At 49.0% G+C, this 26875-nt stretch overlaps 1 protein-coding gene across 1 annotated transcript in view; it reads left to right on the plus strand.

Annotated features, from left to right (window-relative positions):
* The first annotated feature begins 6673 nt into the window (after positions 1–6673).
* LOC119131048 (collagen alpha-1(XXVII) chain B-like) overlaps positions 6674–26875 on the plus strand; it is a 30270-nt gene continuing 10068 nt past the window's right edge. Inside the window, exons 1-22 of the mRNA XM_037265121.1 lie at positions 6674–7152; positions 9055–9125; positions 11291–12726; positions 13542–13595; positions 16907–16960; positions 17026–17079; positions 17149–17202; positions 19164–19208; positions 20453–20506; positions 20714–20758; positions 21592–21645; positions 21740–21784; positions 23261–23314; positions 23775–23819; positions 24405–24458; positions 24578–24622; positions 25351–25404; positions 25540–25593; positions 25697–25750; positions 25826–25879; positions 25949–26002; positions 26073–26117. Of these exons, the coding sequence (XP_037121016.1) occupies positions 7100–7152; positions 9055–9125; positions 11291–12726; positions 13542–13595; positions 16907–16960; positions 17026–17079; positions 17149–17202; positions 19164–19208; positions 20453–20506; positions 20714–20758; positions 21592–21645; positions 21740–21784; positions 23261–23314; positions 23775–23819; positions 24405–24458; positions 24578–24622; positions 25351–25404; positions 25540–25593; positions 25697–25750; positions 25826–25879; positions 25949–26002; positions 26073–26117 (2532 nt within the window). The 5' untranslated portion in view covers positions 6674–7099. The remainder of the gene's footprint in view (positions 7153–9054; positions 9126–11290; positions 12727–13541; positions 13596–16906; positions 16961–17025; positions 17080–17148; positions 17203–19163; positions 19209–20452; positions 20507–20713; positions 20759–21591; positions 21646–21739; positions 21785–23260; positions 23315–23774; positions 23820–24404; positions 24459–24577; positions 24623–25350; positions 25405–25539; positions 25594–25696; positions 25751–25825; positions 25880–25948; positions 26003–26072; positions 26118–26875) is intronic.

Raw genomic sequence — 26875 nt, forward strand, 5'->3', positions numbered from 1 at the left:
GAAAAATTTTTTTTTTTTTTTTATCGACGATCAATTCATTCAGGTGAAGACGCTCGACCCTGTCACGTGACATGTTCCCCCAGTCGAGCCCGTAAAGCTAGCAAAAATGAGTACGAATTTATTTTGAAAAATAGACCAATTTGGCGATTCTCTCCTAATTACATCCGTCGGTGCATCTGTGTCGCTTGACGCTCGTCCCGGTCATGTGACGTCACCCCGGTCGAGCCCGCGAAACTAGCAAAAATGAGCGAGAAACAGATGTTTGGAAAGCTTCTTCGGAAAGGGAAAAAAGCCCAAGAAGAAGAGGCTACGACTTCTAAGTAAAGGTAAGCTGCGTTTAAAATGACATTCTAGAGTCCTACTTAAAATATGAATTTATCGACAACACAGGTGACTGACACGTTCAGCCCACTCTGCCTAATATGTGGCGGCGACAGGCTAGCTAACGATGCAATGAAGCCTTCAAAACCGCTTCGGCCCATGGAGACCAAGCATCCTGCATTAAAAGACCAACCTTTGGAATTTTTTGAAAGAAAAAAAACGTGGACAAGAAGAACAGAAGCAATTACTGAAGGTCACCACAACCACATCAACAAAGGTGAGTGCGCCATCGTTCTTAATGGCTAAGGGGAAGAAACCTTTTACTATTGGTGAAGATTTCTGAGAAACAAGCTTCCTCTAATTCAACATAAAGGTGAGTTTTATTTTTATATTTGTTATAAAGGCCGGTTTCTGACACGTAATGGCGCAAAAAAGGTTGACGACCTCCTGGAGCAGGGATGTGAAGGAAGGCCCTCCTAAAATTGCTGTAAACGGAACAGGAAGGATCATTTTGGAGCACATCAGCAAAATTTAAATAGAAGAGAAAAATCAGCTCGACTTGCTTGGATCTTGACCAAATGTGGGTGGTTCAAAACATAAAGCTGAGACATTCCCAAGAATGCGCTCTTCACAACTTTGTTTTGTTTTCTTAGTTTCCATCGGAGTGCTCACTTCATTTTTTTGTGCATTTCAAGCTGCGGTGACACAACGCAGCGGCCGCGCTCGCCGCATTGGCCTCGCAGGGCCTTCATTTACCTGACAGCGGAGTCAGGGGGATATAGAGAGAGAGAGAGAGAGAGAGAGAGAGAGATGGATAGGCACAAAGTAATAAATGAGCAGGCGGGAAGGGAGCGCTTGAAGCAGGCCAGACAAAATGGCTTTCAATGAGGGATGACGTGTGAGAGGGAGATTGCGCTTGAAAATAGAGCGATGAGCACAAGCGCCAAGAGAGCAGCTTAGCATGAATTCAGCTTTTGTGATGTAACGCTGAACGAGGTGGTTTACTCCAACATGCAAGGAGCTCAAAATGTTATTCTGCGCTCTGCTTGTTGACCGCCACTGGAAATGGCACCGAAATAGACGTTCTTGACCATTCCCAGCTCCGCAGAAATAACACGGGTGCATAGAGGCCGCATTCAACGCAGCTAAAGGGACACTTTTGTGTAGCATCGCTTTGAGGAAGTCACAAAGAGCTCAAACAAAGAAGAGGCCCAGCGTGCTCGCTTCAAGCTATTTGTCACCCCTAGGTGAAGTTAAATGGACTTTTAAAGAGGACTAAACATTGTGTAGCTAAACGGCAAAACGTTCAAGCAAACCGTATCCACCTCTACCTGCCTAATGCTAATGTGTGAAATGCTATAGACGTGCTAACAGACATTAGCATGGATGGAAGGCGGCCGTTTCTGCTTTTGACCTCAATTAATGATGAATAAACTAAATGCATTAAATTTAGCTAATAGTCCAAAAACCCAGCGGTGCACCCCAAGGTCAAGTTTGCGCGACTCGTTATAGAACAGACCTCCGCCACACGAATCCTTTTAATTGGCAACAAATGGAACACTGTCATGGAAAGCGACATCTTGCCTGTGCCTGCTTTTCCAATTAAAATATCTTCTTTTTTTTTTTTTACCTGTGGAAAAATCCCCGAAGGATTTACGCACCTTTTATCTGAACGTGCACCACGAGCCGCCTCGGTAAGCCAAACATTTATACGAGTGCGACTTCACTGTAAGCATTCATGGAAACTCCCTAAATGAACGCAGACATTAGCGATTAGGAAAAAATGAGAAAAATAATAAAGAGCGAGTGATGTGATCGATAAAGCACCAACCGGTTTTATTGGGCTTACCGCTGGAGTCGTAAAAAATAATCTTATCACGTGTCGCGAGTTGGCGGAATTGTAGAAATGATGTGCAGTCAAAGCGGGATGCGTTTGAAAATGATGTGATGGAACGTGATGGTGTGCCACTTGACTTTGCACCACATTTAACGAGTTCCACAAATGATGCTTTCCAGATTCCGACACTTATCGAGTCGTAAAAACACTCGGCGAGTTTTTTTTTTTTTTTTTTACAGCCGGCCAATTATGAAAATTTCTCACAATGACGTACGCTCCAAATTGCTTTTGTCTCTGTTGCGCCACAATGCAAAATATTTACCCATTTGGCAAATTGTGACTTGAAACACCTTCAGAGTAAAAGTTTTTTCATCTCCAGCAATTAGCATGTGTTCCAAATAAACTAACATGCGACGACTCCGAGACTGCGACTTGCTTTCTACTTGTTCCACAAAATTCTCTCTCAGTATTATTTATTGTTCATCGGCTCCCGCAAATGTGTCCCACTTTCTTCTCAGCGGTCTTCAAACCCAGAAGGCTTTTTTTCTTTTTTTTGCGAATGCCTTTTTGAAGACAGAGCGCTGAATGACGGGCTTTCTTCCGTCGCTCCTTCGGCTCCGTTTTAAACGTCACAGAGGCCTTCCTATCGCTCGCCAGAGGAAATGAAATGTTTATTGTGCAGTCCTGAGGGCTTTCGTAGCCGAGCGCTGTGTTCTTAGTCTTAACGGCGAGGATCCGCTTTTCTTCTCGTGCGATGGAGGCGGTCGGGTCGGAGGGCCGAAGATTGTCCGAGCTGCGCCCGTCCAAGCTGGTGTCGCAGAAGGATATCATTTTGCCCCACGACTCCCGTCGAAGGGGAAATTCTTCCAATTTCCTGCATTGGGTCGTCGCCGCTATCGGGACCATCTGAAAGTCATTCCCGGCAGCGGCAGACCTGCAACACCGGGCAATAAAGAGCTTGGAGCCTCTTTGGAAGAATTTGTCACTAGTTGCGCAACTGTTAAGTGAATTTGAGTGCAAATGTCTGCTTGCTAGTCAATTTAAAAAAAAAAAAAGCCACCAAATGACGGCTTGTATTTTGGAGAAGTCGCCACTCTAACAAAATCTGGAACCGTATACCTTTACCGGGGGCTTTGGGGGGGAGGTTAAAGACATATACAAAGCGCTCCTCATGAAAGGGGGAAAAAAGTGTCTCACTCGCAATTGGCGGAATGTGGGATCGTTGTGTGCGGAGAGGAAGGTGGGAGTGAGGGCAGCATATGAGACATCCGAATGAAAGACCATCTGTTTGGAGGGATGCATGCGGGGGTCTGAGGGAGCCGCACTTCCTGACCACTCTGGAATTACGTCCCGAGCACGGCGACCCCGGAGAGACGCAGGGCGGATCGTCCCGTGCCAACGCCCCGCCGCTATTGTCGTAAATCGCCCTTTTCGAGGCGGCGATAAAGTGGACGGACGCGCTCGCTCGGATTCCCCCGAGGGCTCGGGCATCCTCTCTTTCCGCCGAGTGAAGGCGGAACACTGAGCCTGGTGTAGGAACTCGGGTCCACGGGGGGAGTGGATACGGCATCATAATGACCAAGGCAAATATTTGTCTAGTCTATATTCTGGGAGCATAATGAAGTCCTTTTACACAAGGCATCGCTGGAATCTGATTTTTCAGGCCCGGCTTTCTCTCAGAGAGTCCGCCGGTCAGGAGCGGCGCTGCACGGCAACTCGTAAAGTTTATGTACTGAAACAAGTTAGCAGTCCAATCCATGCTTGATGAAGATTTGCACCAATAGGTTTGGATGTGAACAAGAAGACTCACATGGTGCCTTTTGGTCGATAATTCATATTTAGTCATGGAGCGAATTACATGTTTTAGGCGCGATTTGATGAAATTAGCGTTCTCTGGTTTTGGGAGGAGTCGCCAAGGTGGAATTTCACAGCGTTCCAAGCGGCCCGTCTCTCTCTCGCTCTCCCTCCCACACACATACATACTTGTGTACGCTGACATGCGCGTGCACACCCGGGCCGGCCATGTCGGACAGTACATCTCCTGTCCGTAGAGCCGTACAGGTGCGGGCGGACAAACTTCCGCGTGTCTTTGACCTTTTAGATGCTGCCAACTTGGTCATTTGTCAGTGCTCTTCAATGCCAGCCAAAAATGTGTCCGCCTGGCCCCGCTTTGCTAAAACATTTTCAAGTTGAAATGGCAATTCCCATCAGAAATGATATGGCATGAGTGAGTTAGTCGTTGCCATTGGCTCCAACGACAAAGTGGAATTTCGTCAAGAAAGAGCAAAAGTTTTGCAAATGTAACAACACAAGTGCAACTTGTTTCACTTCAGCCTTGTCAGAATTTCAGAGGCCCAACCCTAAAAGCGCTCATCTCGGTATTATTACGAGAAGTCAACATAGTCATTATGGTTGTGCCACTGCCGCTGGGTGGCTTTGGCCTCCGCATGGTGTGTCAGCACTGGAAATGCTTGTGGTGGAAGAATGACAGGGCTCCAAAGAAGGAGGGGGGAGGGGGCGAGGATTTAGCATACAAACCTAGCAAGAGAAAGAACCAGGCAGGTCGCACGGGCGGCTCATTCCTGCTCTTCCATGAAGGCTCTTCTTGTGTGCCCGCCTCCGCCTCGGCGCACTGAGCGTGACTGTCTTTTACCGTCTGTTTATTTGTCCTGTGACGGCAGCTTGTTTTACGTCAACGCTCCGCAGCTAATCCCAGCCAACCTCTCCCGCCGAGAAATTTGGCTCGGACCCGCGTCTGAAAGTTCCACCCGCCTGGCCATATTTCCAGCTCGCGGGGAAGCTGGAGACCGGCCGAGGAATCCTGCACTTTAGGTTGCAAGATTTGTAATCAAGTGGCCCGTTTCAGTGCTGATACTCGGCTTTTAAATTAGACTTTTACAGCACAGGCAAGATAGTTGTTAAGGCCAACGATCCGAATCTGGATCCTTTCCCAGGACCCGACCCACAACCTACTGCCGCCCTTTTAAAGGTGATTAAATTGCCTGTAATGGCCTCAAAATCTGCCACAATTTCCCCCTTCGTCTTCTGGCAGCAATTTGAAACGCGCTACTTATGTGACACCCAGATAAATATAAACCCTGAGAAACACGGCGGCGCCCAAAGTCAGAACGCCCGTCTCGCCTCGCTCACGCTGCGTTGGCCGTTTCGAAAAATGCTCCACATTGTTCTCCGAGCGGTCCGATCCTGGCCGTGATTTAGCGTAACCCTCTTACATGCATAACTGAAATGCGCACGAGTGAAAATGCTCACATCAAAATTCTCTCTGCTAGTTTTCCTGAGAGCGATTCTGTTGTGTGAAAGCAAAACAATCCGCAGTGTGTATGAAAGCCATTCAGTAGCGTGTGAAAAGCTTTCAGTCGTGTGTGTGTGTTTGTGAAAGCATTTCAGGACTTGTGCATGAGAGGTAATGGTGAATTAAGTCCCTGCCGGCCCCTCATAAAAGAGCACACTTGTGTCGTCCCGGCCGGGCCTAGTCTGCAATTTGCTGCGGGGGCGTGGCCTGCTAGCCATCGGCCTGTGTCCGCCCCACGCTCCAGTAATGACCCCTTCCCTACGGGGAGCGTTTGATCTGGGCGCCTATTTCGGGAGCGCGGGGGGGGGGGATAAAGGCAGCTTTCAGACTTGGTGCCAACCCCCGTCATTAAGCAGCTTTAAGGGGTGGCAGCGAGTGCGCCGACTTTGTCATTTGGACCAAAGGGGGGGGGCAGAGTCATCCCGGCCCATCGGCCGTACCAAACACAAGGTCAAGCGTGCTTGGGTAGGGGCGGGGCTCGTCAAGGGGACGCTAATGACTCGCGTCCATTCGGGCCGCTCGACCCCGCCGTGGCCTCAAAATGACTCACCTCCACTTGGACCTGTTGGAGCAGCTCTCAATGTTGAGTTTGTTGAACGCATGAATCGTATCGCTTCTTAAGATAACATCACCGCATGGAAGAAATTGCCCAGTTTTCCCCTTCATTTTGACTGAATTGCATTCTAATTTTATTTTAAAAATGATTCATCATTAAAGTAATACCAAGAAAGTCATTAAGTTTTTGGCTTTGGTAAAATAATGCTTAAAACTGATTAAAAATAAAACAGGAAATTTGGTACAGACCTTCTGTTAAAAGACCAAATTAATTGAGCAAGAAAGATGAAGTAGACCGTTTAGTTGTGTGTGATGTAAGACGATGGGTGGGACAGATCTGGCCCCCGGGCCTCGAGTTTGACACCCGAGCAATAAATGCTTTTAACTTTAGTTTGTCATCTCACTTGCTAACCTTTGTCGAATCACAAACGTGTCGTTCCCCAAAAAGTTTTGGCTTGAACCAAACAATTTGTCACTTGCACAAAAAAGATGGTTGACACAAATGGCAGCCTGTTGCAAACGCTAAAACGGACCTTTTTAGCCAGCCATTTTCTTTTTGCGGTTCGCCTCCTTCCTCCAACCCCCCGTGATGTGGACCCCCCTCCCCTCCGTGGAGGCAGGCGAGGGTGAGCAGTTGCATCTCGCCGCCGCTTGGCCGTGAAACTCGACACCGCGACGGTGACCGGAGCCGCGCGGACGGAGCCCCCGTTTAAAAGGGAAAGCCATGGGAGGAAGGCTCCTTACTCCGTCACCACCCCCGGCAGACAGGCAGGCAGGCAGGCAGCCACTCACTCACTCCCTCCTTCCTTCCATCCGGAGCAGCCTCAATGAATGAAACACTGGGGAATATCCACACGCACGCCAGCGGGGAGCTTCTGTGTCCACACGGATTGATTGTATGTCGGCCTTTCGTCAACATGCGTTTTCTTTCCCGGAGCTTCCGTAGCGACGCGTGACTGCCTCAGCCAGCGAGCGACCGGCCACCGGTGTGTCTTCTTCATGCCCGCCCTTGTCAAGGAGTCACGCTGTGATTGACGGATCAGGTTTTTGACTGCCAGGACAAATGAATACAAATGAATTTAGGCACCCAAAGGAGAGATTGCAAAACCTCTCATCTAGACACAAAGTAAGTTGTTTTGTTGTTGTTTGCATGACTTTGCTCTTGTCCATGTGGTGCACACCTGGCACAAGGTCAGCATGGGGATGCGACCACCTTGGGTGGCAGAAGAACTCACGCTCTGTACCTCAGTGCCAGTAAAATAAATTGGAAAAGCTGTCATTGTGCAACTCCCTTGATCTGAAATTAGAAACAATTCTCGGGAAGACCAAAATTAATAGGCGCATGTGCAAACAAAATGACAAAAGAAAAAAAAAACACTTGGCTTACTTTGAATGCCATAAAATCGACTGACAATTATCCTAAATAAGGCAACAGATGGCAAGTAACTTGCACAAGACTTGAATGAGTCCAGCCTGTTACCACCTGCCCTGCCGCCCGCCGTCTTTAAATGGGGAAAACGTGCAAGCAATTCCTTCTGTGCACTCCTCCTAACAAGATCAAGTGAAAACAATCGCCTACCGTGCAACTTTGAGCGTCCGCACAATTTCACCGCCAGTGCCGCGTGCGAGGCCGGCTGTCACCCATCACTTTTATCTGTGATGTCAAACTCTCCGTGAATATCACCTGATGTCTCAGTCAGACTCTTCCACTTGGACAAATTGCATCCTCTTTCAATCCTTTACAAAGTTGTACGGAGATAAAATGACACGTTAGGAATTTTCCACTCATCTGTGTGTGTGCGTGTGCGAAATGCTCTGAGTGAATAACAATGAGGTGAAGCGGATCCCACGCTGACATGTTGTGGTTCTTTTGGAGGCGTGGATATTATCCAATATGGGACAGTAATGGCAAAAACACTCGGCGGAGGCAGAGAACGAAACAGGAAGCGGCAATCAGAGCTGCTGATTACGTACACGATGAGGATGTTATCATTTTTATTCTCAATTGACTGGCCATCAATCATCTGTCAAATCAGAATTCATTCTCTCCGGTGTTGTGCTTTTGCTCCTGTGACACGCCGTGACAGCTCTCTCAGTACGGCAGTAATATTAGTTCTTCCACGCTTAAAGGCTAACAATGCTGTCAACTAGTCGTGCCGATGGTGTCTTCCATTGTATGTTAGCATAAAGCTAGCGTCGGCTATGTCGTTGTTTGAACTGGTTTTTGTTTATTTTTGCAGTCACCTTCAGTGTATTTGTAATCGGGCCACGGATGAGTGTTTGCTCCCGCCCACTTTCTCTTTTTTTTTTTGAGGAATGAAAGAAAATACCCAAGTTTGTTGTGATGGATGAAACAGTTTCAGGCTGATAAGCGTGAGAGTGCGAGCAGCTGGCCATCCAAAGCCGCTACAGGAAGCACATACTGTTCTGGATGTACACTTTGATGTGCTGTATATACTCTGAAGCCTTTTTTTTTTTTAATTATTATCTTGCATGTAAACGCTCTGCATCTTTCCCGCATGTCTGCCTCTTCTCGTCCAGTCACAGCTGCTATATGCATTTCCTCCTGCAGTGTGTATGTGTTTATGCGCACAAATGTGTGTGTGACCTAGCGGCAAACGTTGGTTTTTGTGCCCCGTCACTAGATCTGCATCCCCCACCGAGTTTGCTCACTCTGATGCAATCTCAGGGCGCCCACCTAGCGACTACCTTTTCCAATTTTCATCCTCCACGTGTGTTTTTGTTTTTTGTGAGGATGGCCGATTGGGTTGCAAAGAGTGGAAAGTTTCTGTTAAATTTCAACAAGTTAAGCTGGAGAAGAAACAGACAGCCACCTAAAATATTTAGCCAAGGCATCGCTCTACTTACACGTGTGAAATGTGTGAAATCGTTTCAGTTAGCATCATGCTAAAATAGATGATCCTCCAAAGTTTTTGCTTGAAATGTGGCATTTCATTGTAATTCTTTTTCCTACTACTACTGAAGCAAATGCAAGCCCTCTAAATGTTCTCTTTTCTCTCACTCGCAGGAGAGCCCTACTGCTCTGCACCGTTTTCTACTGTACTTGTTACCTGGGACTTACACAAGTACACTCTGAAGGTAAGAGCCGCTCGGCCCCTCTGCGGCAACGCCAAAGCTGCTCAAGTCGTTGCACAATGCAAATTGCAATGGGAATTGGGGCAGAGGGCACATCATTTCACTTGCTACTTGAATAGGAATGACGTTTTTTTTTTCTCTTCTAAGAGATTATTCCAGGACACCAAGCTAGAATTGACAAACATAAATAAGACATGCATTGCTAACTTTAGCATGTCGCTGTCCCGGTCTATCATTAACTGGAACACTTTAATCACTTTAAACACATTTCAACATATTTAAATATACTTTGGAAAGAATTCCTTTGTGCTTGTTGCCACTCCAAGAGAACTCCAAATCAAAGGCCAAAGGGTTCATACTTCAAGTTGGTTGTGACTCCCTAAAGAAAGCTAAGCTAACTTTATGCTAACATACGACGCTAAACACCTTAAATGAGCTGACACAAATTAGCATAAAAGTAGCGGTAAAACCACTCCCTCAAAAACAACTGCTTCCTAATGCCCCGTGGTATCGTAAAGGTCAAGGGTCATATTTTCTACCATTACTCCCATTATTATGTTTGTATGTATGGTCAACTACTTAGCCTAGCTTAGCACAGCCTTCGCAACCATCAAGTGCATGTCTTATTCTTAGACTCCTCCGTGTGGGCGTACGTCGTCACATCTGCGCAGCACACCGTACATGAATCCATATGGCTAATGCGCGGCCCAGCCATAATAAATGCGGTAGTTGAATAAAAACAACACAAGTCTATGATACACTGCGTGTAATGCGACCGCTGTCTCGCTGCCAAGCGCAGTTGTCTTACACCACAGGGGAGACCACACAGACAGGAAAATGTGGATCGGTATATGTAAGACCCCGACTAAATCTCACTCCGTCTATTTTATAAAGCCTCGCTGCTTTTGCTAAGCTGTCCATAGAAAGTGGAAAAACCATAAATAGGAGAGGCGTAATCTTGCTTCAGACTCGCAGTGCAAAAAAAACAAAACACTTTGTAAGTGGTCCACGAGACCGAGACGTTGGAAATGTGTGCATCAAATGCACTCAATAATACCAAATCTGTCAGGACGGTTTTGTTTGACTGTGTGGGTTCTGCAATCATTGCATAATAACCCTCCATGGAGCCTAATTAGTTTGCTTTAAACTTTCCACGCAAGTAAAACATCCACAACGCTCGAGCGTTTCTAATTTCTGGCATCTCGTCAACAATCCCAGCCAGCTTCTCCCACTTTTTTTTTTTCTCTTCTCCCATCCGTGCGTCCCCATTAGACGGGGCCCGATGACCACAGGTCGGGTCAAAGAGAGGGAGTGGGTGACATCACAGTTGACCCTCAGCGACCAAACATTGAACACAGTCACGGCTGAGTGCAAGTCTGGAAACCTTATTGACGCCTTGTGTTCCGTACGCTTAATTGAGGAGAAGCTCCGAGGGAAATGCGGGAAAGGTGATGTTGATTGTTAACCTCCCGAAGCCTCCAAACAAAGACCCGAGCAGAACATCCTGCAGCCCACCGCTCTGCAAAATTCAATGCATTTGGCGGCGAGCAAAAAGGGCACTATTCATAGATTTGGGACCACCTAGCACTCGGTGAACCGCTTTTTTTTTTTTTGCGAGGGAAATGTTTCCAGAACCACCCATGACAGTTGAAAATCCCGAAAACAGAAATAGCGAGACCCCTTCCCACATGCTTCAAACACATTTCAACTTACTAAAAACTACTACTACACTGAAATTTGGACCTGCGTATTTTAAAAAGTCATCAAAAAAATTCCGTGCTATAGTAGATTTGTCATAGTCCACCAAATCCATCCAAAGGGATCAAGGATGCACGCTTGTACACTTGTTGTTTACTTAAGTGCTTAAATTGGAAGCTGTGGACAGCTGGCACCTCCCAAAATGTCCATTAGTGCAGGATCACTGCAGGACAAGCATGAAAGAAAAGGAAAAAGGAAAAAAAAAAACACCAACCAAGGCCACCCATCCGCCACCGAGATATTTTGCTCTTAGTCATTTGCTTTGGCTCGGAGTTGTGCCAGACGACCCAAGCAGTTTGCTGCTGACCAACAAGTTTACTTCTGTCGTCCCAAAATATATTTGTCTTAAAAGGACACTGTTTAGTTTCGCTTTCCCCATCTGACATGCGTCTTTTCCATCGTCCCCACAGATGTGGACATCCTCCAGAAGTTGGGGCTCAAGGGAGACAAGCCATCTCGCTCCGTCCCAGCTGGGGTCATCCCCTTCAAATCCGGAATCATCCTCAACCAACTGGCGCACATCGAGGGTCCGCTGCGCTCCATCTGGCCCACGGCGCTCTGGAGCGACGCGGCGCTGGTGCTGAGCGTGCGCTCGCACCGAGTCAACAGCGCTTTCCTCTTCACCCTGCTCTCGGAGAAGAAGAAGCTTCTCCTGGGCCTGCAGCTGGTACCGGGCGGGCTCGTCCTCCACACGGGACCCAACTCGTCGGCGACGCTGCCCTACGAGCCCCACGACGGCCAGTGGCACCAGCTGGCGGTGGGAATTAAAGGACGCAAAGTGACTCTTTATGCCTCCTGCGGAGAGCACAGTGTTCACGTGGACTTTGGCTGGGGCGGCGAGGAGGGACTGGCGCCGGAGCACGACGACTCCTTCCTCCTGGGCCGCTCCAGCCAGCAAGCTTGGGCTCACTTTGAAGGCGCCATCTGCCAGTTTGACCTGATCCCCACCGCCCAGGCAGCGCACAACTACTGCAAGTACATTAAGAAACAGTGCAGGGAAGCCGACACCTACCGGCCCAATCTTGCGCCCTTGCTGCCCGTCCTGCCGCGACACGTCAACGCGTCCACCGCCGCCCCCAAACACGGCGGTCCGATAACCAAGAAGGCGGCCGGGCGCAGCCTGGCCCGGAGCGTCGCGGCCGCCGCCTCGGCCGTCAGGTATCCCGGCCAAACGACCAAGCCCGCCCCCGGAGCCACTCCTACGCCTTGGCCCAGAACCGCCATGCCCGTCACGGCTCATCTCGGCCTCGCGCCTCCGCCGACCCAGGCCGTAACCCCGACCGTCACGGCTCCGCTCAGGACCACGCCGGCCCCGGCCAAAGCACCTGCCCCTAAAACGACAAGTCAGACGACCCCCGGAGCAACTTCTCCGAAGCCCAGCTCTCAACAAAAGACGAAAGCCGCAGCTACCACAAAGCCAAATCCGTCCACGGCAACACTTGACTCCACTTTATCAGCTCAAGCTCCGGCTCTGAAGAAACCGCAGCCCACCGCAGCTAAGAAACCCCCCCTCGAGCCCAAAGTGGTCCCATCCAAAGCCACCAAACCCAAACTCAATTCTGTCAAAGTGTTTCCCTCTAAAGCGGTGCTCTCAAAAGCCAAGCCTTCCAAAGCCACCACGTCCAAAACCTGGGCTAAAACCGCCAAGCCCAACCCGAAACAGGCGCTCAAGCCGACCAAGCAGGCCAGAACCGCCAAGGCACCGGTCAGCCCACGCGCGACCACACCTGCGTACAACCTCGTGACGTCACCCGCCACCGACGGCTTCCAGAGTTGGGAGGTGACACCGACGCAGTTCTCCCTGCTCGCCGGATCCGTGGGATTAAAAGGAGAACCCGGCCCCGCGGTAAGAATTTTTTGCAGGCTCATTTGTTTTGATGATGACGTTTTTTGTCACCAACACGGTCTTCGCCCCGAGCTCCCTAGCGATCTAACGAATGTGAACGTAGCCCCGCCCCGTTTCCGCACAGGTTTGAAATCCACTCCCGCCGTTTTGGTCTCGCTCTCTGCAGCGGGCGTGAAGTGTCAGGTCTGACGCCTTGCCGTCTTTGCACCAGATTCCTCCGGCAGGGCGGGGCTAGTGGAGGTCACACGGCCCGCCTTCAAAGGTGGGTCGAGGGTCGAGGTGGTCTGTAAACACCGTTTAGCTTCTCAATGCAAACGAAAAGGCTCATGTCACTTGCAGCCTAAATACCGAAGCGGACAAATGGGATTGCGCCTCGACTCTCCGCCCTGAGCCCTCGCATGAGCAATCGTATTTAAATTTGCGGCCATTTTGGCGTCAGAATTGGCGTGCAATTAGAACCATCAGAGTGACAGGAAGCGGAAAGGAGACATCCGGGCCACGGATTGCAAGTTTTGTTTTCACTTGGCTTCTTTTTCATCTCGGTGTCGTTTTGTTTGATTCTGCCCCCTCCTCGTTTGATTAAAAGAATACCATCGGGCCCGATAAAGGCACTCGGGTGCGTTCAGCGGCACAGGAAATGAGGCGCTGTTTCCTGCCACGCCGGCTCGGAATTAACCGGCGGATACGCCTCGGCTCTCCTCACCTGCCAATGGGATTAGCTCGGACCTCGCTAACGTGATGGTTGATTGCGTTTGTTCCGCCGTCAGTCAAAAGGCAACACTGAGTGATTTTTTTTTTTTTCCTTCGCTTTGCAGGGACTGCAAGGACCTCCAGGGAAGCCGGGCCTGCCAGGCAAGAGGGGCGCTCGGGTGAGTTCCTCTCTGCTCCTTCGATAAAGGCGTCCCGACATTTATGAGCAGGGCTCTCATTTTGGAGTCTCCGTGCCATTGCAGTCGTCCACCGAATAGGAAGCGCAGTCAAATTACAGAAGCCGTAGCTCCGCCCCCAGCTATGTGTATACAAGCCATTAAAAAGTCTGTTTCCCGTAACATGTCCCCGGCGTCTGAATGCGTCTGTGTGCGCTTGTTGACCGACGCCTCGCTAACACGGAGGTGACAGAGAGGCCTCTGTGCCCCCGGCCGGCCGGCCGGGCCTTGCATCACAAAGACCCAGATTGTTCTTTGCAGATCAAATCGCAGCGGCAAGAATAACGATAACAATAATAATAATCCGCAAAGCCCTCGCAGGCGACATGAGTTGCGCTCGAGACATATTCAGCGTGGCGACGGTGAGTGCCCCCCCCCCCTCCTCCGCCCCTGAGCATAAACAGGAAAGCTCCTATAAAGACGGCCTTTCAAAGCTGCCCCTGCCGCAGGACGCCTAATAAAAGCGCTGTAAACAGACACAGAACACATGGCTGCCTGCCTCCGCCGGACTTTACTCTGCCGCAAGCGGGCCACTTTTTTTTCGGGGGGGGTGAGGTCTCCTTCTGGACCAAAATGTTTAAAGTTGGGGAAAAAAAAAAATCACCCCATTCTGGTTTGACTCCAAACGTCAAAGACGAACAAATGATCTAATTTTTTGCAGACGTGAAATAATCAGCCTGTTTATTTATTTTCGGAACTGTTCAACATCTGCAGAAAGCTGGTGGGCCCTTTATTATTATTATCATTTTTTTTTTTGCTTTTGCCCTTTTTGGCCCTCGGTAGAACGCAGACCTCCGCCAAGGCCTAACAAACCTAATTTGGGAATTGCCTCCTGCATATGCCTTGAGTCAAATTGTTCAGTAGGATTCTTCCAGTTCAACTTCACTGAAGGCACCTGACTTGCCTCCCGCAGACGTACATGCACTTTTTTTTCCCCACTCCCAGACAGAACCCTCCCCCTCCCTCCCCCGCCCGCCCACCCTTACGCATAACCTTCCCCAGCCTTTGATTACGGGAAGCCGACGTGATGACACACAGAGCGCCATTGAGCCCAGCCAGGCAACAGCCGCGAACCTTGACCTCTGGTCCCCACACGTGAGTGCGAGACGCCATCGCCACGGCGACCGCTCTCAGCATAGATGCGCCCGTTTTCAGGGCGTGTGACGATGGCGGCGGCGGTGGCAGGGAGGTGCGAGTTGGGCGCGCGCAATATTCTCCTCCTTGTAACACCAAACATCACCTGACTTTTTTTTTTTACAGCTCAATACGCAGCTGGAAAAAAAATTGGGCTACGTAAAGCGCTGGCGCTGTTGCGGGCGGCACTTCCGTCTGAGATAAAACCCAAATTTGAGTGCGTCCCAAACTTAAGCGGACCGTTCCGTTCCGCCCTTTGAAATCATCCCCCTCCGGCTCCCATCTGGCTCAACACGATGAACGAAACGCCTTTGGACGGAGACCGTACACCAAGTGGCTTTTACGAGCGTGCGCTTCAAAGTCGGGCCCATTACAGCCCTTGTCAAAAATATTCTTGATGTAACATGCAGCGAGTCACGCGTATGGCCTCAAGATGCAATTTGCGTGATATTTATATACCTGAGAGTGACGTTCCGTTGCCACGGCAGCAAACCGAAAACGCTATACTTGTTCAATTACCGTAATTTTCGGACTATAAGTCGCGGTTTTTTTTTCATAGTTTGGGTGGGGGGGCGACTTATACTCAGGAGCGATTTATATACATATATATGGGTTTTTTTCACCTTTTTGGGCATTTTATTGCTGGTGCGACTTATACTCCGGTGCGACTTATAGTCCGAAAATTACGGTAGTCTGATTTTGGGCCGAGCCGAGGTCGGGACCGCAACGGACCGCAGTGACGCCCTGAGAAGCCGCCGAGGCCGCCGCCGGTCGGGGGCCCCGGCGTGTACCCCGCCCTCGCCTTCTCTAATTAGACACCTGTTCTGGGCAAAACACGACGGCAAGGTTGCCGTACCCAAAAACAAAACCAATATTAAAAAAAAAAACTCCAGTGCCAGCTCATGTCTACAAGTGTCCTCCCAAACCACAATGCGAAACGTGTAATTCAAACATGGCTGCTGTGCGTATTTTGGGATGAGCGGCATCTAGCGAACAGCACGCCAAACGTCTGGAGGGGCACGGCCAGCCGCATGCCAAGCGCCACCAAAGCCAATCAAACTTGAGAATCCCTGGAATGAAAATCGAGCACGAGTAGACAAAGACGAGCTTGTCGGAAATGGAAAAAATCTCAACAAATAACTGTGGACATTTCACACAACCTCTGATTGAACGTCTCGTCCTATGGAAAGCCATGTCAGTGTTTTCTATATTGAGCTCGATTAGAGGTGGAAGCGTCCCAAAATCCACAACTGGGATCAAATGGCAATTTTGTGGTCGCGCTTTTGGCTCGGGCATCTGTTGACAGTTTGGAAAATCACTTTGGTCTCGCCTCGTCAGGTTACAGGTGGCGGGCCAGATTTGACGCCATGTTAATCGATGGGGCAAAAAGAGCCTTTAGTTTATGAAAACAAAGCAACAACTATGGCTTTTCATAACGCGCTCTGACGAGGACGTTTCGAAAGGACACGTCTGCACAAAGTCGGGACCACCGAAAGAAGGCCGACTTGTTTCGACTCACCTCTATGAACTCCGCCTCTTTAGAATCCCCTCTCTGACCCTTAACCTCACACGGGGGTGGAGACGAGGCGAGAGATGCCCCACCACGTGGAGAACAAGGCCCCGGGTCAGACGCGCAGGAAAAGGCCTCCCTCGGGGAGACGTGAAGTCAGATTGACGGCCGTGTCAAAGCGTTTGAATGGGATTGGTATGGCTCGGCTGTCGCGCTCGCCGCGCATGGCGACGGACGGGCTTCCGTTCACTCAAATTCTGTTGCTACAACAACAGCTGATCCGGACGCCGGCACGCACTTGGCAGACGAATCCAAAATGTTTTGCAACGAGGCCATCTGGATTACTCATTAGGAGTCTCGACAAACGTGCGCACGTGTGTGTGTTGGAGGCATTGGGGTGCGGGAAAACCACATCCATATGGTGGAGCTACTCCACGGAGCCCCATTTCCCCCCCCTCAACTAAATCAACCCAAAGAAACTCGGGAAATGGGTTAAAATAGCAAGTTTTGTCCAGACGACCGCATCGGTCTGGTTGGAGTACCAGTAGCCAGAACTTCAATGTGGCGACTCCTGTGCCATGTTGGTCACTTTGCTGTTTTTCTTGCGCAGGGTCCCCCGGGTCCCCACGGAAACCCTGGCCGACCCGGTCCGGCCGGGCTCAAGGTAAGTTATTGTCACTTGCAAAATGACACAAACCTTGGCTATGATGGTTTTCCGTCTTGTTTTAGGGTCGCAAAGGAGACCCCGGCATCTCACCCGGACCGGCCCCCAAAGGAGAGAAGGTAGCTTCCTGTTCACACGGTCCTGCTCCATCGACCTTTTTGTCATTCTTGTCACATTTTGTCTTCAAGGGCGACACGGGAATCTTGGGCCCGGACGGAATGACAGGTCAAGAAGGTCGAAAGGTAACCCCTCTCCCCCTCCCCTCTCTGATCACTTTGACCTCACCCGAGTGTCTCACTCAAGTGCCACAAAGCGTCTTCGGCGGCGGGCCGTTCTCCCTTGCGAGCCGTCGAGGGGTCTGATTGACATTGTCGTGAACGCTGTTGCCATAGCGACTTCATCATCAGACATGATGACTGCGGAGGAAGCTTGTTAAATGAACCACAAGTGCTTATTAAGCCCCCTGCATCCTGTTCCAAATGAAGCAGAGTGCAGAACTTGTCAGCTGGATCCCGACACGACGCTCGCGGCGATGGCGCTAGGCCGCCCCGAAACACGAGCGCTCCGTCTCGGTCGGACTGCTAACCGCGCTTTAGGAAAACTAGAGAGCTGCTCTCCACCTTCCCGGTCACACGCATGGACGTACAACACGCACACTCCAAGTTAACCCCGGCTTGACACTTCCCACCGGGAAGTGGAAATTTGACGGGCCGTCTTTCTACGGCGAGCCAAGCGTGTTGGAGTTGTCGGCGCAATGTTTGTTCTAGCGAACAACGGCTTTTCAAGATGTCGGCCCGGGTCACGGAGAGGCGACGGCCGCCGGGCCAAACCTCAGCGAGACGCGCATCTCACCTTTCCGCCGCCGTGCTTTCCGTTCCCACCGTCAGTGTTTCCGTTTTATGTCCGTTCGGATTGGATTCGCCTTGACACGTTCTGCGGTTTTCCGACGTTCACCTTTGTCTGTAACAAATCGGTTTCCAATGCGTCTGTCATTTATTGCCGCAGGGGATTTGTTCCAGACTCGCTCACGATACAGATAAAAAAAACAACAAGCTACTTTAATTTCAGTGGTTGCACAGAGCAGCCGTCTGTCCGCATACGCGCGCGTTGAGAAGTACGTATGACGTCAAAGCGTAACTTTTGCTCCAAACCCGGATCTGGAGCCGCACGGATCGCATTGTGCTTGACACACAAGCCGTTTGCGTTGACTTTTCCAGTAATTAGCGTTACCAAGAGCGATGGTGGTGTTTCGCTCCAAACGACGTGTAACCGGAGCTTCCGACAAATTAATGCCCTGCAATAAACGCTCTTGCATACACACAGTCTTCATAAATCATCAGAGTAAAAGAAAATAATGGTCTCTATCGCATATTTTCACCTGAGTCCAGAAGGTAGCCCCCGCGATAAACGAGGGTTTACGATGAGATGTAGTTAGTTGTAAAAAGATGAAAGATTTGTGTCAGCCATCAGTCGGAAGCATCATATTTGACATGTGCCAGCAATTTAAGACGGGGCCATGTGTGCGAAACAATAAGCGCTTTCACGCAAAATTTGGAAAATATACACACACGCACATTAAGGTGCGTCTTAAATCATTGCGTGACGCCAGCGAGATTGACAGATGACGTGTTCAACTACGGTGACGACAGCTGAAAATCTGAAAATTTGACACGCAAAGCAAACTTACATGTTAGCATTAAGCTAGGAGACGTCTTTCTTCCATCCTTCCAGCCATGTTTTGATCAAGATAAGTGATTTATTTTCGTGTGTTAGCATTAAGCATGTTAGCATTAAGCTAGCCAACGTCTTTTTTTCATCCTTCCTGCCATGTTTTGATAAGGATAAGTGATTTATCTTTGTTTTCTCTTACAATTCTTTGGCTAACGGTGTCACAAGCTGTCTTGGGGCGGAATTTGTGGTCTTGGCACTCATTGGAAAGTCTGATTCCTTGACAGCACCGTGAGATTTTCACTCCTTCCATGTGGCCCCAAATGGCTTTGACAAGCCTGTTGGTGAACATGCACAAACCCTTCACTCATCTTCTCCCCCACTGAGGACACACAACCTTCACCCTGTTACTTTTTTTTTTCTTTCCAATGTGGTTTTTACACTCTGTGTGTTTTCCTTCACCTGACTATTTCCACTGCGATATGCTAAACATGCTCAATGTCCACGTCTCAGTCATCTCTTTTTTGGTCTTTAGGGACAGAAAGGTTACCCCGGTCCACCCGGACTCCCCGGAGAACCTGTGAGTATATTTCATCCCCCCTCCCCGCGCATGTTACAGCACCATGTGGTCGTCCACCGAAGGCGCGTAACTCGAAATTTGCGCTCGGCCGTGTACGAGCATAGCAGATGCCGAGAGCGTGACATCTGCTTTGTCGTGATGCTTTCCAGGATATCAGGAAAACGGTGCCAAACAAAGACAAACAGGAACAGAAACAAGCCAACCGGGCCGACAGTGTCCCATTCGCAGCCGCTTTGTCGACTCTTTTTTGCCCGCTCGCTTGCGTCGGTCCGCTCGCGGAAAGAAAGAAAAAAAACTCTGTTCAAAGAAGTCCTTCATTGTGCAAATGGGAGGAGATGTAGCGGTTTTTGGCCGAGCCACAGGCGACTATTTTAAGCCGGGAGCATCCAAAGCCGGGCCGTATCCGGGCCGCGTGGATCACGCTGCTGCTCGTTTTAAAGAAAGGACTTAGTCAGAGTCGGCGCAACGGAACTTTGTCACGTACGAGCTTGTCAGCGGCTGAGGGAGTTCCCAAACTTGTCATCGTCGCGTCCCATCTTCAAACGCCCCCCGCTTTCCCACCGCCAGCAGAACTCTGAGTCACTGTTGAACCTGAACGATGATCTCGAGCGGTGGCCAGCTGCTGTGCATGACTTGACCTGAACGCACAATGAGCCATGCTTACAGTCACCCCCCCCAACAATATTTAGTCAAGCTGAAACAGATGTAGCCCCTTTTTACAGCAGGTAATAATTCAAATGGGTTTGTTTCCCAAAATAGCAATCCTCTACATTCCATTTTTCATCACTTTATCCCTTGAAAAAGGTGAGTTGAGTTCAAAATTTGGTTTACGACTCAAAGCAAAAAAAAAAAAGTTATCCCGACAACAACGCTTATCCCAAAAACTTATTTCAAGCCATTGACGGTCTGTGCGTCAAAGGAAGTTAAACATGATCACGCTGGCCCTTTGCAAGTATCCTAAGGAACCCACATCCTTTTTTTCCCAAGGCCGCAAGAGTCTGGAAATGTGTCTAAAAACTGCTACAACTCAAATAGGGGGTCGCATTTTAGGATCAAGCGGTTTTGGGCATGTTTGTTGCTTTTTAGCATTTCAAATTTGTTCCCTTTAAAAAGTCAATGAGGGACATTGTGCCTGCGCCAGGATACCTTTGTCTATCTAGTGTTGCTATCCTGTTTTTGAGTCTTGAGATGAGTCGACCTCCTTCTCACCCCCTCTCTCCTCTGTCTTTGGCCGTCTCCCGCAGGGCGAGCAAGGTCCAGTCGGAAGCCCAGGTGCCAAAGGTTATCCTGGCAGGCAGGTGCAGTAAATCCTCTGCTGTGACTGGTACAGTTGTAGTCCAAGCCAAGTGCAATTAGCTTGTGTCGCGCGCGCGTGTGTACATACTACTTAACAGCCTACGTAAGAATAAACAACACGAGCTGCTTTGTTCATTCACATCATGTTTGGGACGAGCAAACAAGTGCCCAATGACTGAAAAACGACAACGACCTTTTCTTAATTTCAGGGTTTACCTGGGCCAGTAGGACCGGTGGGGCCCAAAGGCGCACGGGTAAGTGCGATCCATTAAAAACACAACAGCCTGACACTTAAGAGGGGAGGACTGTGAATGAGAGTTCAAAAAAAAAAAAAAGAAAAAAGGCTCATTAGAGGTTGACAACTATTTGGTGCGTATCCAGCGTGCGCACACGGGTGCCAAATCCCTCGGAGGGATTACGTCATGCTTCTGTGTGCACACAAAAGCACACCGGCCCAGCGCTATTAATAGTCGTGTCAACACGGCGTGGCTATTTTCGGAAAAGGCGCACTGTAAATAGCGTTCCTCTACCCAACGAGACTAGCGACGCTAATGTTCCAATAAAGCATCTTTATCGGATCCTCTCGGCGGCTTCCCCCCCCCCTGCCCCCGCTGGCTGGAATTTCCTGTTTGAGGCCCTGCTGTCTTAAGGAGGCATTCGAGTTCTCTCGCTCTCCTTTTTTTTTTTGTCACCTTTCCACTTGGCGTCGGCCGCTGTCGCATTCTGCTGACTGGATGATGAGCAGGAGCGCAACGTCACGCTATTGCAAAAAGCTCATGTAGACTGTTGTAAAAGTGCTTTCCCAATGTTGGACCTTGTGCCCTCTTGTCGTCTTTGTTTGTGTTGTGCTGTTTTCCCCCCCTCCTCGCACAGTGGCGCATCGTCTTCAGAGATCCCTGGCGTGAGGGTATGTGCCCTTGGACTACATCGTGGAAGCCAGCACCATGCAGTCCATGGGCATATACACTTGCCTCATGGCTTGGTTCGTCACCGAGAGCTGTCGGGCCTCCGGAGGCGCTCGGATCAAAAGCTCCCGGTGCATTTACGGCTCCCTCTCCCTGTCTTCCTTTTCTGTCGTCTCCTGCAGGGTTTCATTGGAATCCCCGGGCTTTTCGGCCTCCCCGGCCCGGACGGAGAAAGAGTGAGTGCTTTGCCGTTGCTTCAAGGCGCCATTACGCAATTTGTGTCTGCTTTTCTTTCACTCGCCATCTTTTGTCTCTTCTCTCCTTTTTCAGGGCATTCCAGGCGAACCAGGCAAGAGGGGCAAGATGGGTAGGCCGGTAAAGTTTTGTCTCCACATACTTTACAGACGATGCAAATGTGTTTGGGCCGCTCGGCACGTGTCGAGCAACATTCACTTCCAATCTTGTCTCGATTGTTGAGAGCTTTTTGCGTCCAAAGCTACAAATTGTGCGTGTTACGTCCTTGTTTGACAATATCTGACAACCCCGGCCGGTACAGCAGAGCGGCGCGTTCCGAAAGCATGTTTCCGAAACATCGTGCGTGCGGTGTCGCAACATCCAAATCAATCTCTGACCCACTTTTGACGGGCTCGTCTGCTGACTGCACATAAAAGCAGAGATGCACTTAATCCCGACTGGACCGTCTTCAAGTCATCCTTTCAAGTGCTGTACTTGGAAAGGTTTCTCTTCTTTTTTTTTTTTTCCGCCTCACATTTGTCGTTGACAACACTGGTGACAGCGACGCGAGTCATCTTTTTGGCGGCTCGGCGTCCTTCGACGGCGATGAATGCTGACTCGTTGTTGGAACGCTCACCGATAGACAGAAAACATACGAGACGGCGGCGTAACATTTTTTCCATTCGAGTACAGTGAACGGCCACAATCGAGACGCTAATAATTGCCTGTAGATGACACAAGATGGCGCCAAAGCACTTCTTTTCTATTCGACAAGGTTATGGCCTGACTAAATGAGGCTCATCCCTTTAATTCAACATACGCTCTTGGGGGTTTAGATGGATAGATGATTTATTTAGTTTGAGAAAAAAAAAATTTCAACCCACCATCCTTTGTTACAGAGACCTGCCACTTTCTGCGACTATTGACGGTAATTAGCGGTAATTTTCTAACAATGCGCGAGGCTCAGAATAGCCTCGCTCGGCCATAATGAATCTCTTCGGACGTTCAGGCATTGTGCTCTCCGGCCTGCGCGGTTTCTCTTTACATCGAGCGTGGCCGAGATTAGCCTGCATTTAAGTGCGTTGCACTTATTTACGCCAAACGGCGGCTGGCCCGAATAGTATAATCAACTTAAATGAGGCTCTTGGGTTGCACATTTCTGATGACTCCACTTGGCAGCGCTCATGATCACGTAGCAGCGTCGTCCTACTTTAATATTCATTCAATGCTCAACATATGGGAGACTTACTTTGGAGAAGGTGCAAAGTGAATGTTGCGAGTGACCGTGTGAGCAGAAGGCCGACTCTCCGTGAATGACAACGGTCGGTGTGACTTTGTTGGACGCGGCGGTTTCCCATCTGGCCAAATGCAGACAGCAAATTGTCTTTTCACGTGCTGTCATACCTACTTGAGCCACAAGAGGTTCTTGTGCTCAGATGTTTCTCCACATTTTTGGAGCTAATCCACATTGTCAAAAAACTTTAAAACCACTGTCGTCCTCCAAAGTCAATCGCATGCCCGTCACGTCTTTAAAATGTTATTCGAGTCTGGTGCTTCAAATGGTTTTGCTGGATCGGCGCTGTTTGTGTGCATCCATCATCTGTGTGTGTGCTTTAGGGCTTTCCAGGCGACTTTGGAGAACGAGGACCACCAGGAGCCGACGGAGAACCAGTAGGTCACGCGCCTACCGAAAAAGCCGTAGCTCTAAATTTTTGTAAATGTTATTTTCTGTCACATAACGCTTTACATTAGCCTCTTCATGCTTGTTGTTGTTTGTTAGCGCCATGCTAACAATGCTAATATGCTAAACCACAGTTGCTCATAAAAACGCGACTCCTTATTTTATTAGACTTATTATGGTAAAACTTTTATAACGCACTTTTTAATCTAAATCTCCATTTTAATGACAAAAGATACCTGCAGAGTTTAGAGGAAGCGCCATTTTAAGCAGTTCAGTTCTCTAGCTCCGCCCACACACACACACACAGGCACCTCTCATAAGCGGTTCTGAACACTGAGCCACTATTCTGAGCATGTTTGTTTAAAAAAAAAAAAAAAAAAACATGAGGCAAAAACCCCAGAAAAGTTCTCCTTCACTCTTCACCTCACTTGCTCTTTCTGTGTGTTTCAGGGCCCGATGGGAGCTCCGGGTCCAAATGGAGTTCTTGGTCTAATTGTGAGTCGTCCTTTTTGTGCGTCTATCCCCAAAATACTTGATTTAAATGAAACAGAAAATTCTCGCGTGCGTCGAAAATGACTGTTTTCTTCTGTAGCTTTACGGCTATAAAGGTGCCGAAAATAGTCCAAGCGCACACTTGTAATTACACGTGAACATACTTTGAATTAATAGTCAATCAAACATGTTTTAGCAAACTTTTTTAAGCTAAACACACACACACACACACACATCAATGGCCACATAATAGTGTGTGTGTGTGTCGCGTCCCGTCCTCACCCGCGACCAGTCGCTCCTCCCGGTTTATTCTGGGCCCCCGGCCGTGGCGGCCAGCCTGTAATTGGAGGAGCGTGATTATAGCTCTCTTTGCAGCACTTTTTGTCCACAGCGGCGGCGGCATTTGTGTGACCAGACAAGAGTTGCACATTTCAATATATGCAAAACAATCCAAAAAAACAAACAAACTTTGAGTCACTTTACAAGACGGATTTGAACCTTTCTTAAGAGCCTATCGAAATACGACATGACTGTTTGGTTGTGTTCGTGCTGCTCTCTTGACTCATGTTTGTCACGTCTTGTTGACAGGGTGACATGGGACCTGTTGGCGAGATGGGCCTTCCTGGTCCCAATGGACTGAAGGTACATCCTGACTAAAAAGTCAAGGCAGTGTTTACTTTAAAAAAAAAAAAAAAAAAAAAACACAACAACTGGTATTTAAAAAAACAAGACAAAGATTCTCAATTGAGTGTTTCTTCCAGGGGGTGCCCGGAAATCCAGGAGAACAAGGACTGAAAGGTGATAAGGTGATCTGAATATTCCTGTTATTGCATGTGATGGATGTGTACGTCTTTGCGTCACCGACCGTGTAGACATTTCGAGCTCACTTTCGCACTTCAATTACATGCCGATGGCCTTCAAGTTAAATTACTGCCTCTTGTGGCACGACGTGGTACTACACTGAAGGCGCAACAGTCAACCCATGAAAAAAATAAACATCACTTGAAAGAATGGATAAACTAGACCTTACTCCGAGGTGCCAGATCCGCCCCCCTTTGACCCAAATCCCATTTTAACGTAAATTATACAATCCTCACCACTATTTTCCATGATTTGTAATTTCATGTTCAATTTGTTTTTAAAAATACAACGTTTTTGCAATAATTAAATGCATGGACACTTGTAATAAGATGATGAGGTGATGATACAATTATACGCTTTTCAGTCATAACGAGAAACCATAAGTGCATGTGGCCCGCCACCAAAATGACTTTGACACCCCGTGTTCCAAACAAACAAACAAACAAACAGTAACCAAAACCTCCTCGGTGCCACGGGCATGTCATTTGGTTAAAGCTGTGTCTTGGTACGTGATTGAAAGAAGCCACTTATGAGATTAAGGTTCGAATGACAGACGAGCCGATGACACAGAAAGGCCATAGACGCCGTGTGACTGTTTTGCTCGAAAAGCAGTCAGAAGCACAAAATGTCACTTTGGTTCTGAACGTCATCTCGCTTCTCTCCGTCTCATCAGGGTGACATCGGGCTTCCCGGCGAGCAAGGCGAGATGGGCTTCAAAGGAGACAAGGCGAGTCTTCCACCTTGCTTATTTGTGCTTTATTGTCGAGCGTTAATAGTGAGAATCCTTTTGCCACGCCCCCTGGTGGCCAAGCAAAAACTCTGCGTCCTATTTCATTGTTTTGACATAGTTTTTTTTCAACAGGGCAACCAGGGCGCTCCAGGACCGCCTGGCCCCCGTGGGAAACCAGGACCACAGGTTCGGATTACTATCCCACTCTGTATTCACGACCCAATCGGCCAGTCCGACACCTTCGAGGGAGAGTTTTGAAGTTTGCGGTATGCTTTCTGCCCTTTTCCAGGGCAGTCTGGGCGACAAAGGTCCCGATGGCGCAGCAGGACCGTTAGGCCTCGAGGTGCGTCTTTGTTGTTTGTCCATTTGTGAGCGTTACCAAAGCAGAGTTCTGATCCGGCTGAATTGGCCTCGATAGGGTTTCCCCGGCGACATGGGACCACCGGGAGAGAATGGCCTCGAAGGACCAAAGGTGAGAAAGACCATCGTGAATATTGAATATTGTTTTTATGTCAACACGCTTGTTTCTTTCCACACAAAGGGAAAACTGGGCACCAGAGGCTTACCGGGGCCGCAGGGCTTACCTGGCTTGGAGGTAAGCCTCTTCAGCAACGACGCTTTTCAAAAGCGTTTCTCAGCCAACGACAATAATGATCTTTTTCCAGGGAGACGAGGGCCCGATCGGACCTCCGGGACCGACGGGACTCGAGGTGAGTTGTCACTCTTTGCATCTTTACTTTGGTCAACGTTTTGTAATATTGTCCTGTTCTTTTGGAATGGGTCCCGACATTTCTGGTCGTTTTGGGCCATCGGTCAGAGAATTCAAGAGTAAATCGACTTTGGTCGCCACGCGCTTTGGTTTTATGACATCACATCACCGTATATCGTCCAACCAGTTGCAAAAACACACCGGGGTTTGTTTTTTTTCATCCACTCTTATATGCTCTACAGTCAATTTCAAAAGCTTCCGATCCCCTGTTCTGGACACAAGGGGGTGATAACTTTCACTACTTTGTTGACCGTGGAAATTTATAGCCAGCATAAAAAAGCCAAGGGCTGTTAGTGGATGAGCGAAAGAAGACTGCCGAGTGCTGTTGGAAAAATGCCTCGCTTGCATTTTCCCCGAGTCCGCTGCTTTGATGATCCCAGATGGGTTTGTTTTGTTTTTTTGCTCCTTTTGACATCCTGAGTTTTCACTCAAGCTACCAACACCCCTGACCCCCCCGCTGATTCATCCCCCCGGCCTCCTTTGTGAGGGCGGAAGCGGCGGTCCAATCGAGTGATCTGTGTCCAGGTGGCACAAGTCCCACTTCTCCACCTCCAGACGAGACCCTTTGGGCATTTATTCGATATCCTTCATATGCGGCCCAACAGCCATCTACAAATACTGGACATAGAATAAATCTTCCTAATCAGTAAGACCGTCATTCTATTGAGTCGTCTTACTAACGAGGACAGAGTGTCCTAG

Source organism: Syngnathus acus, chromosome 12 (assembly GCF_901709675.1).
Source record: "Syngnathus acus chromosome 12, fSynAcu1.2, whole genome shotgun sequence".
NCBI lineage: Eukaryota > Metazoa > Chordata > Actinopteri > Syngnathiformes > Syngnathidae > Syngnathus > Syngnathus acus.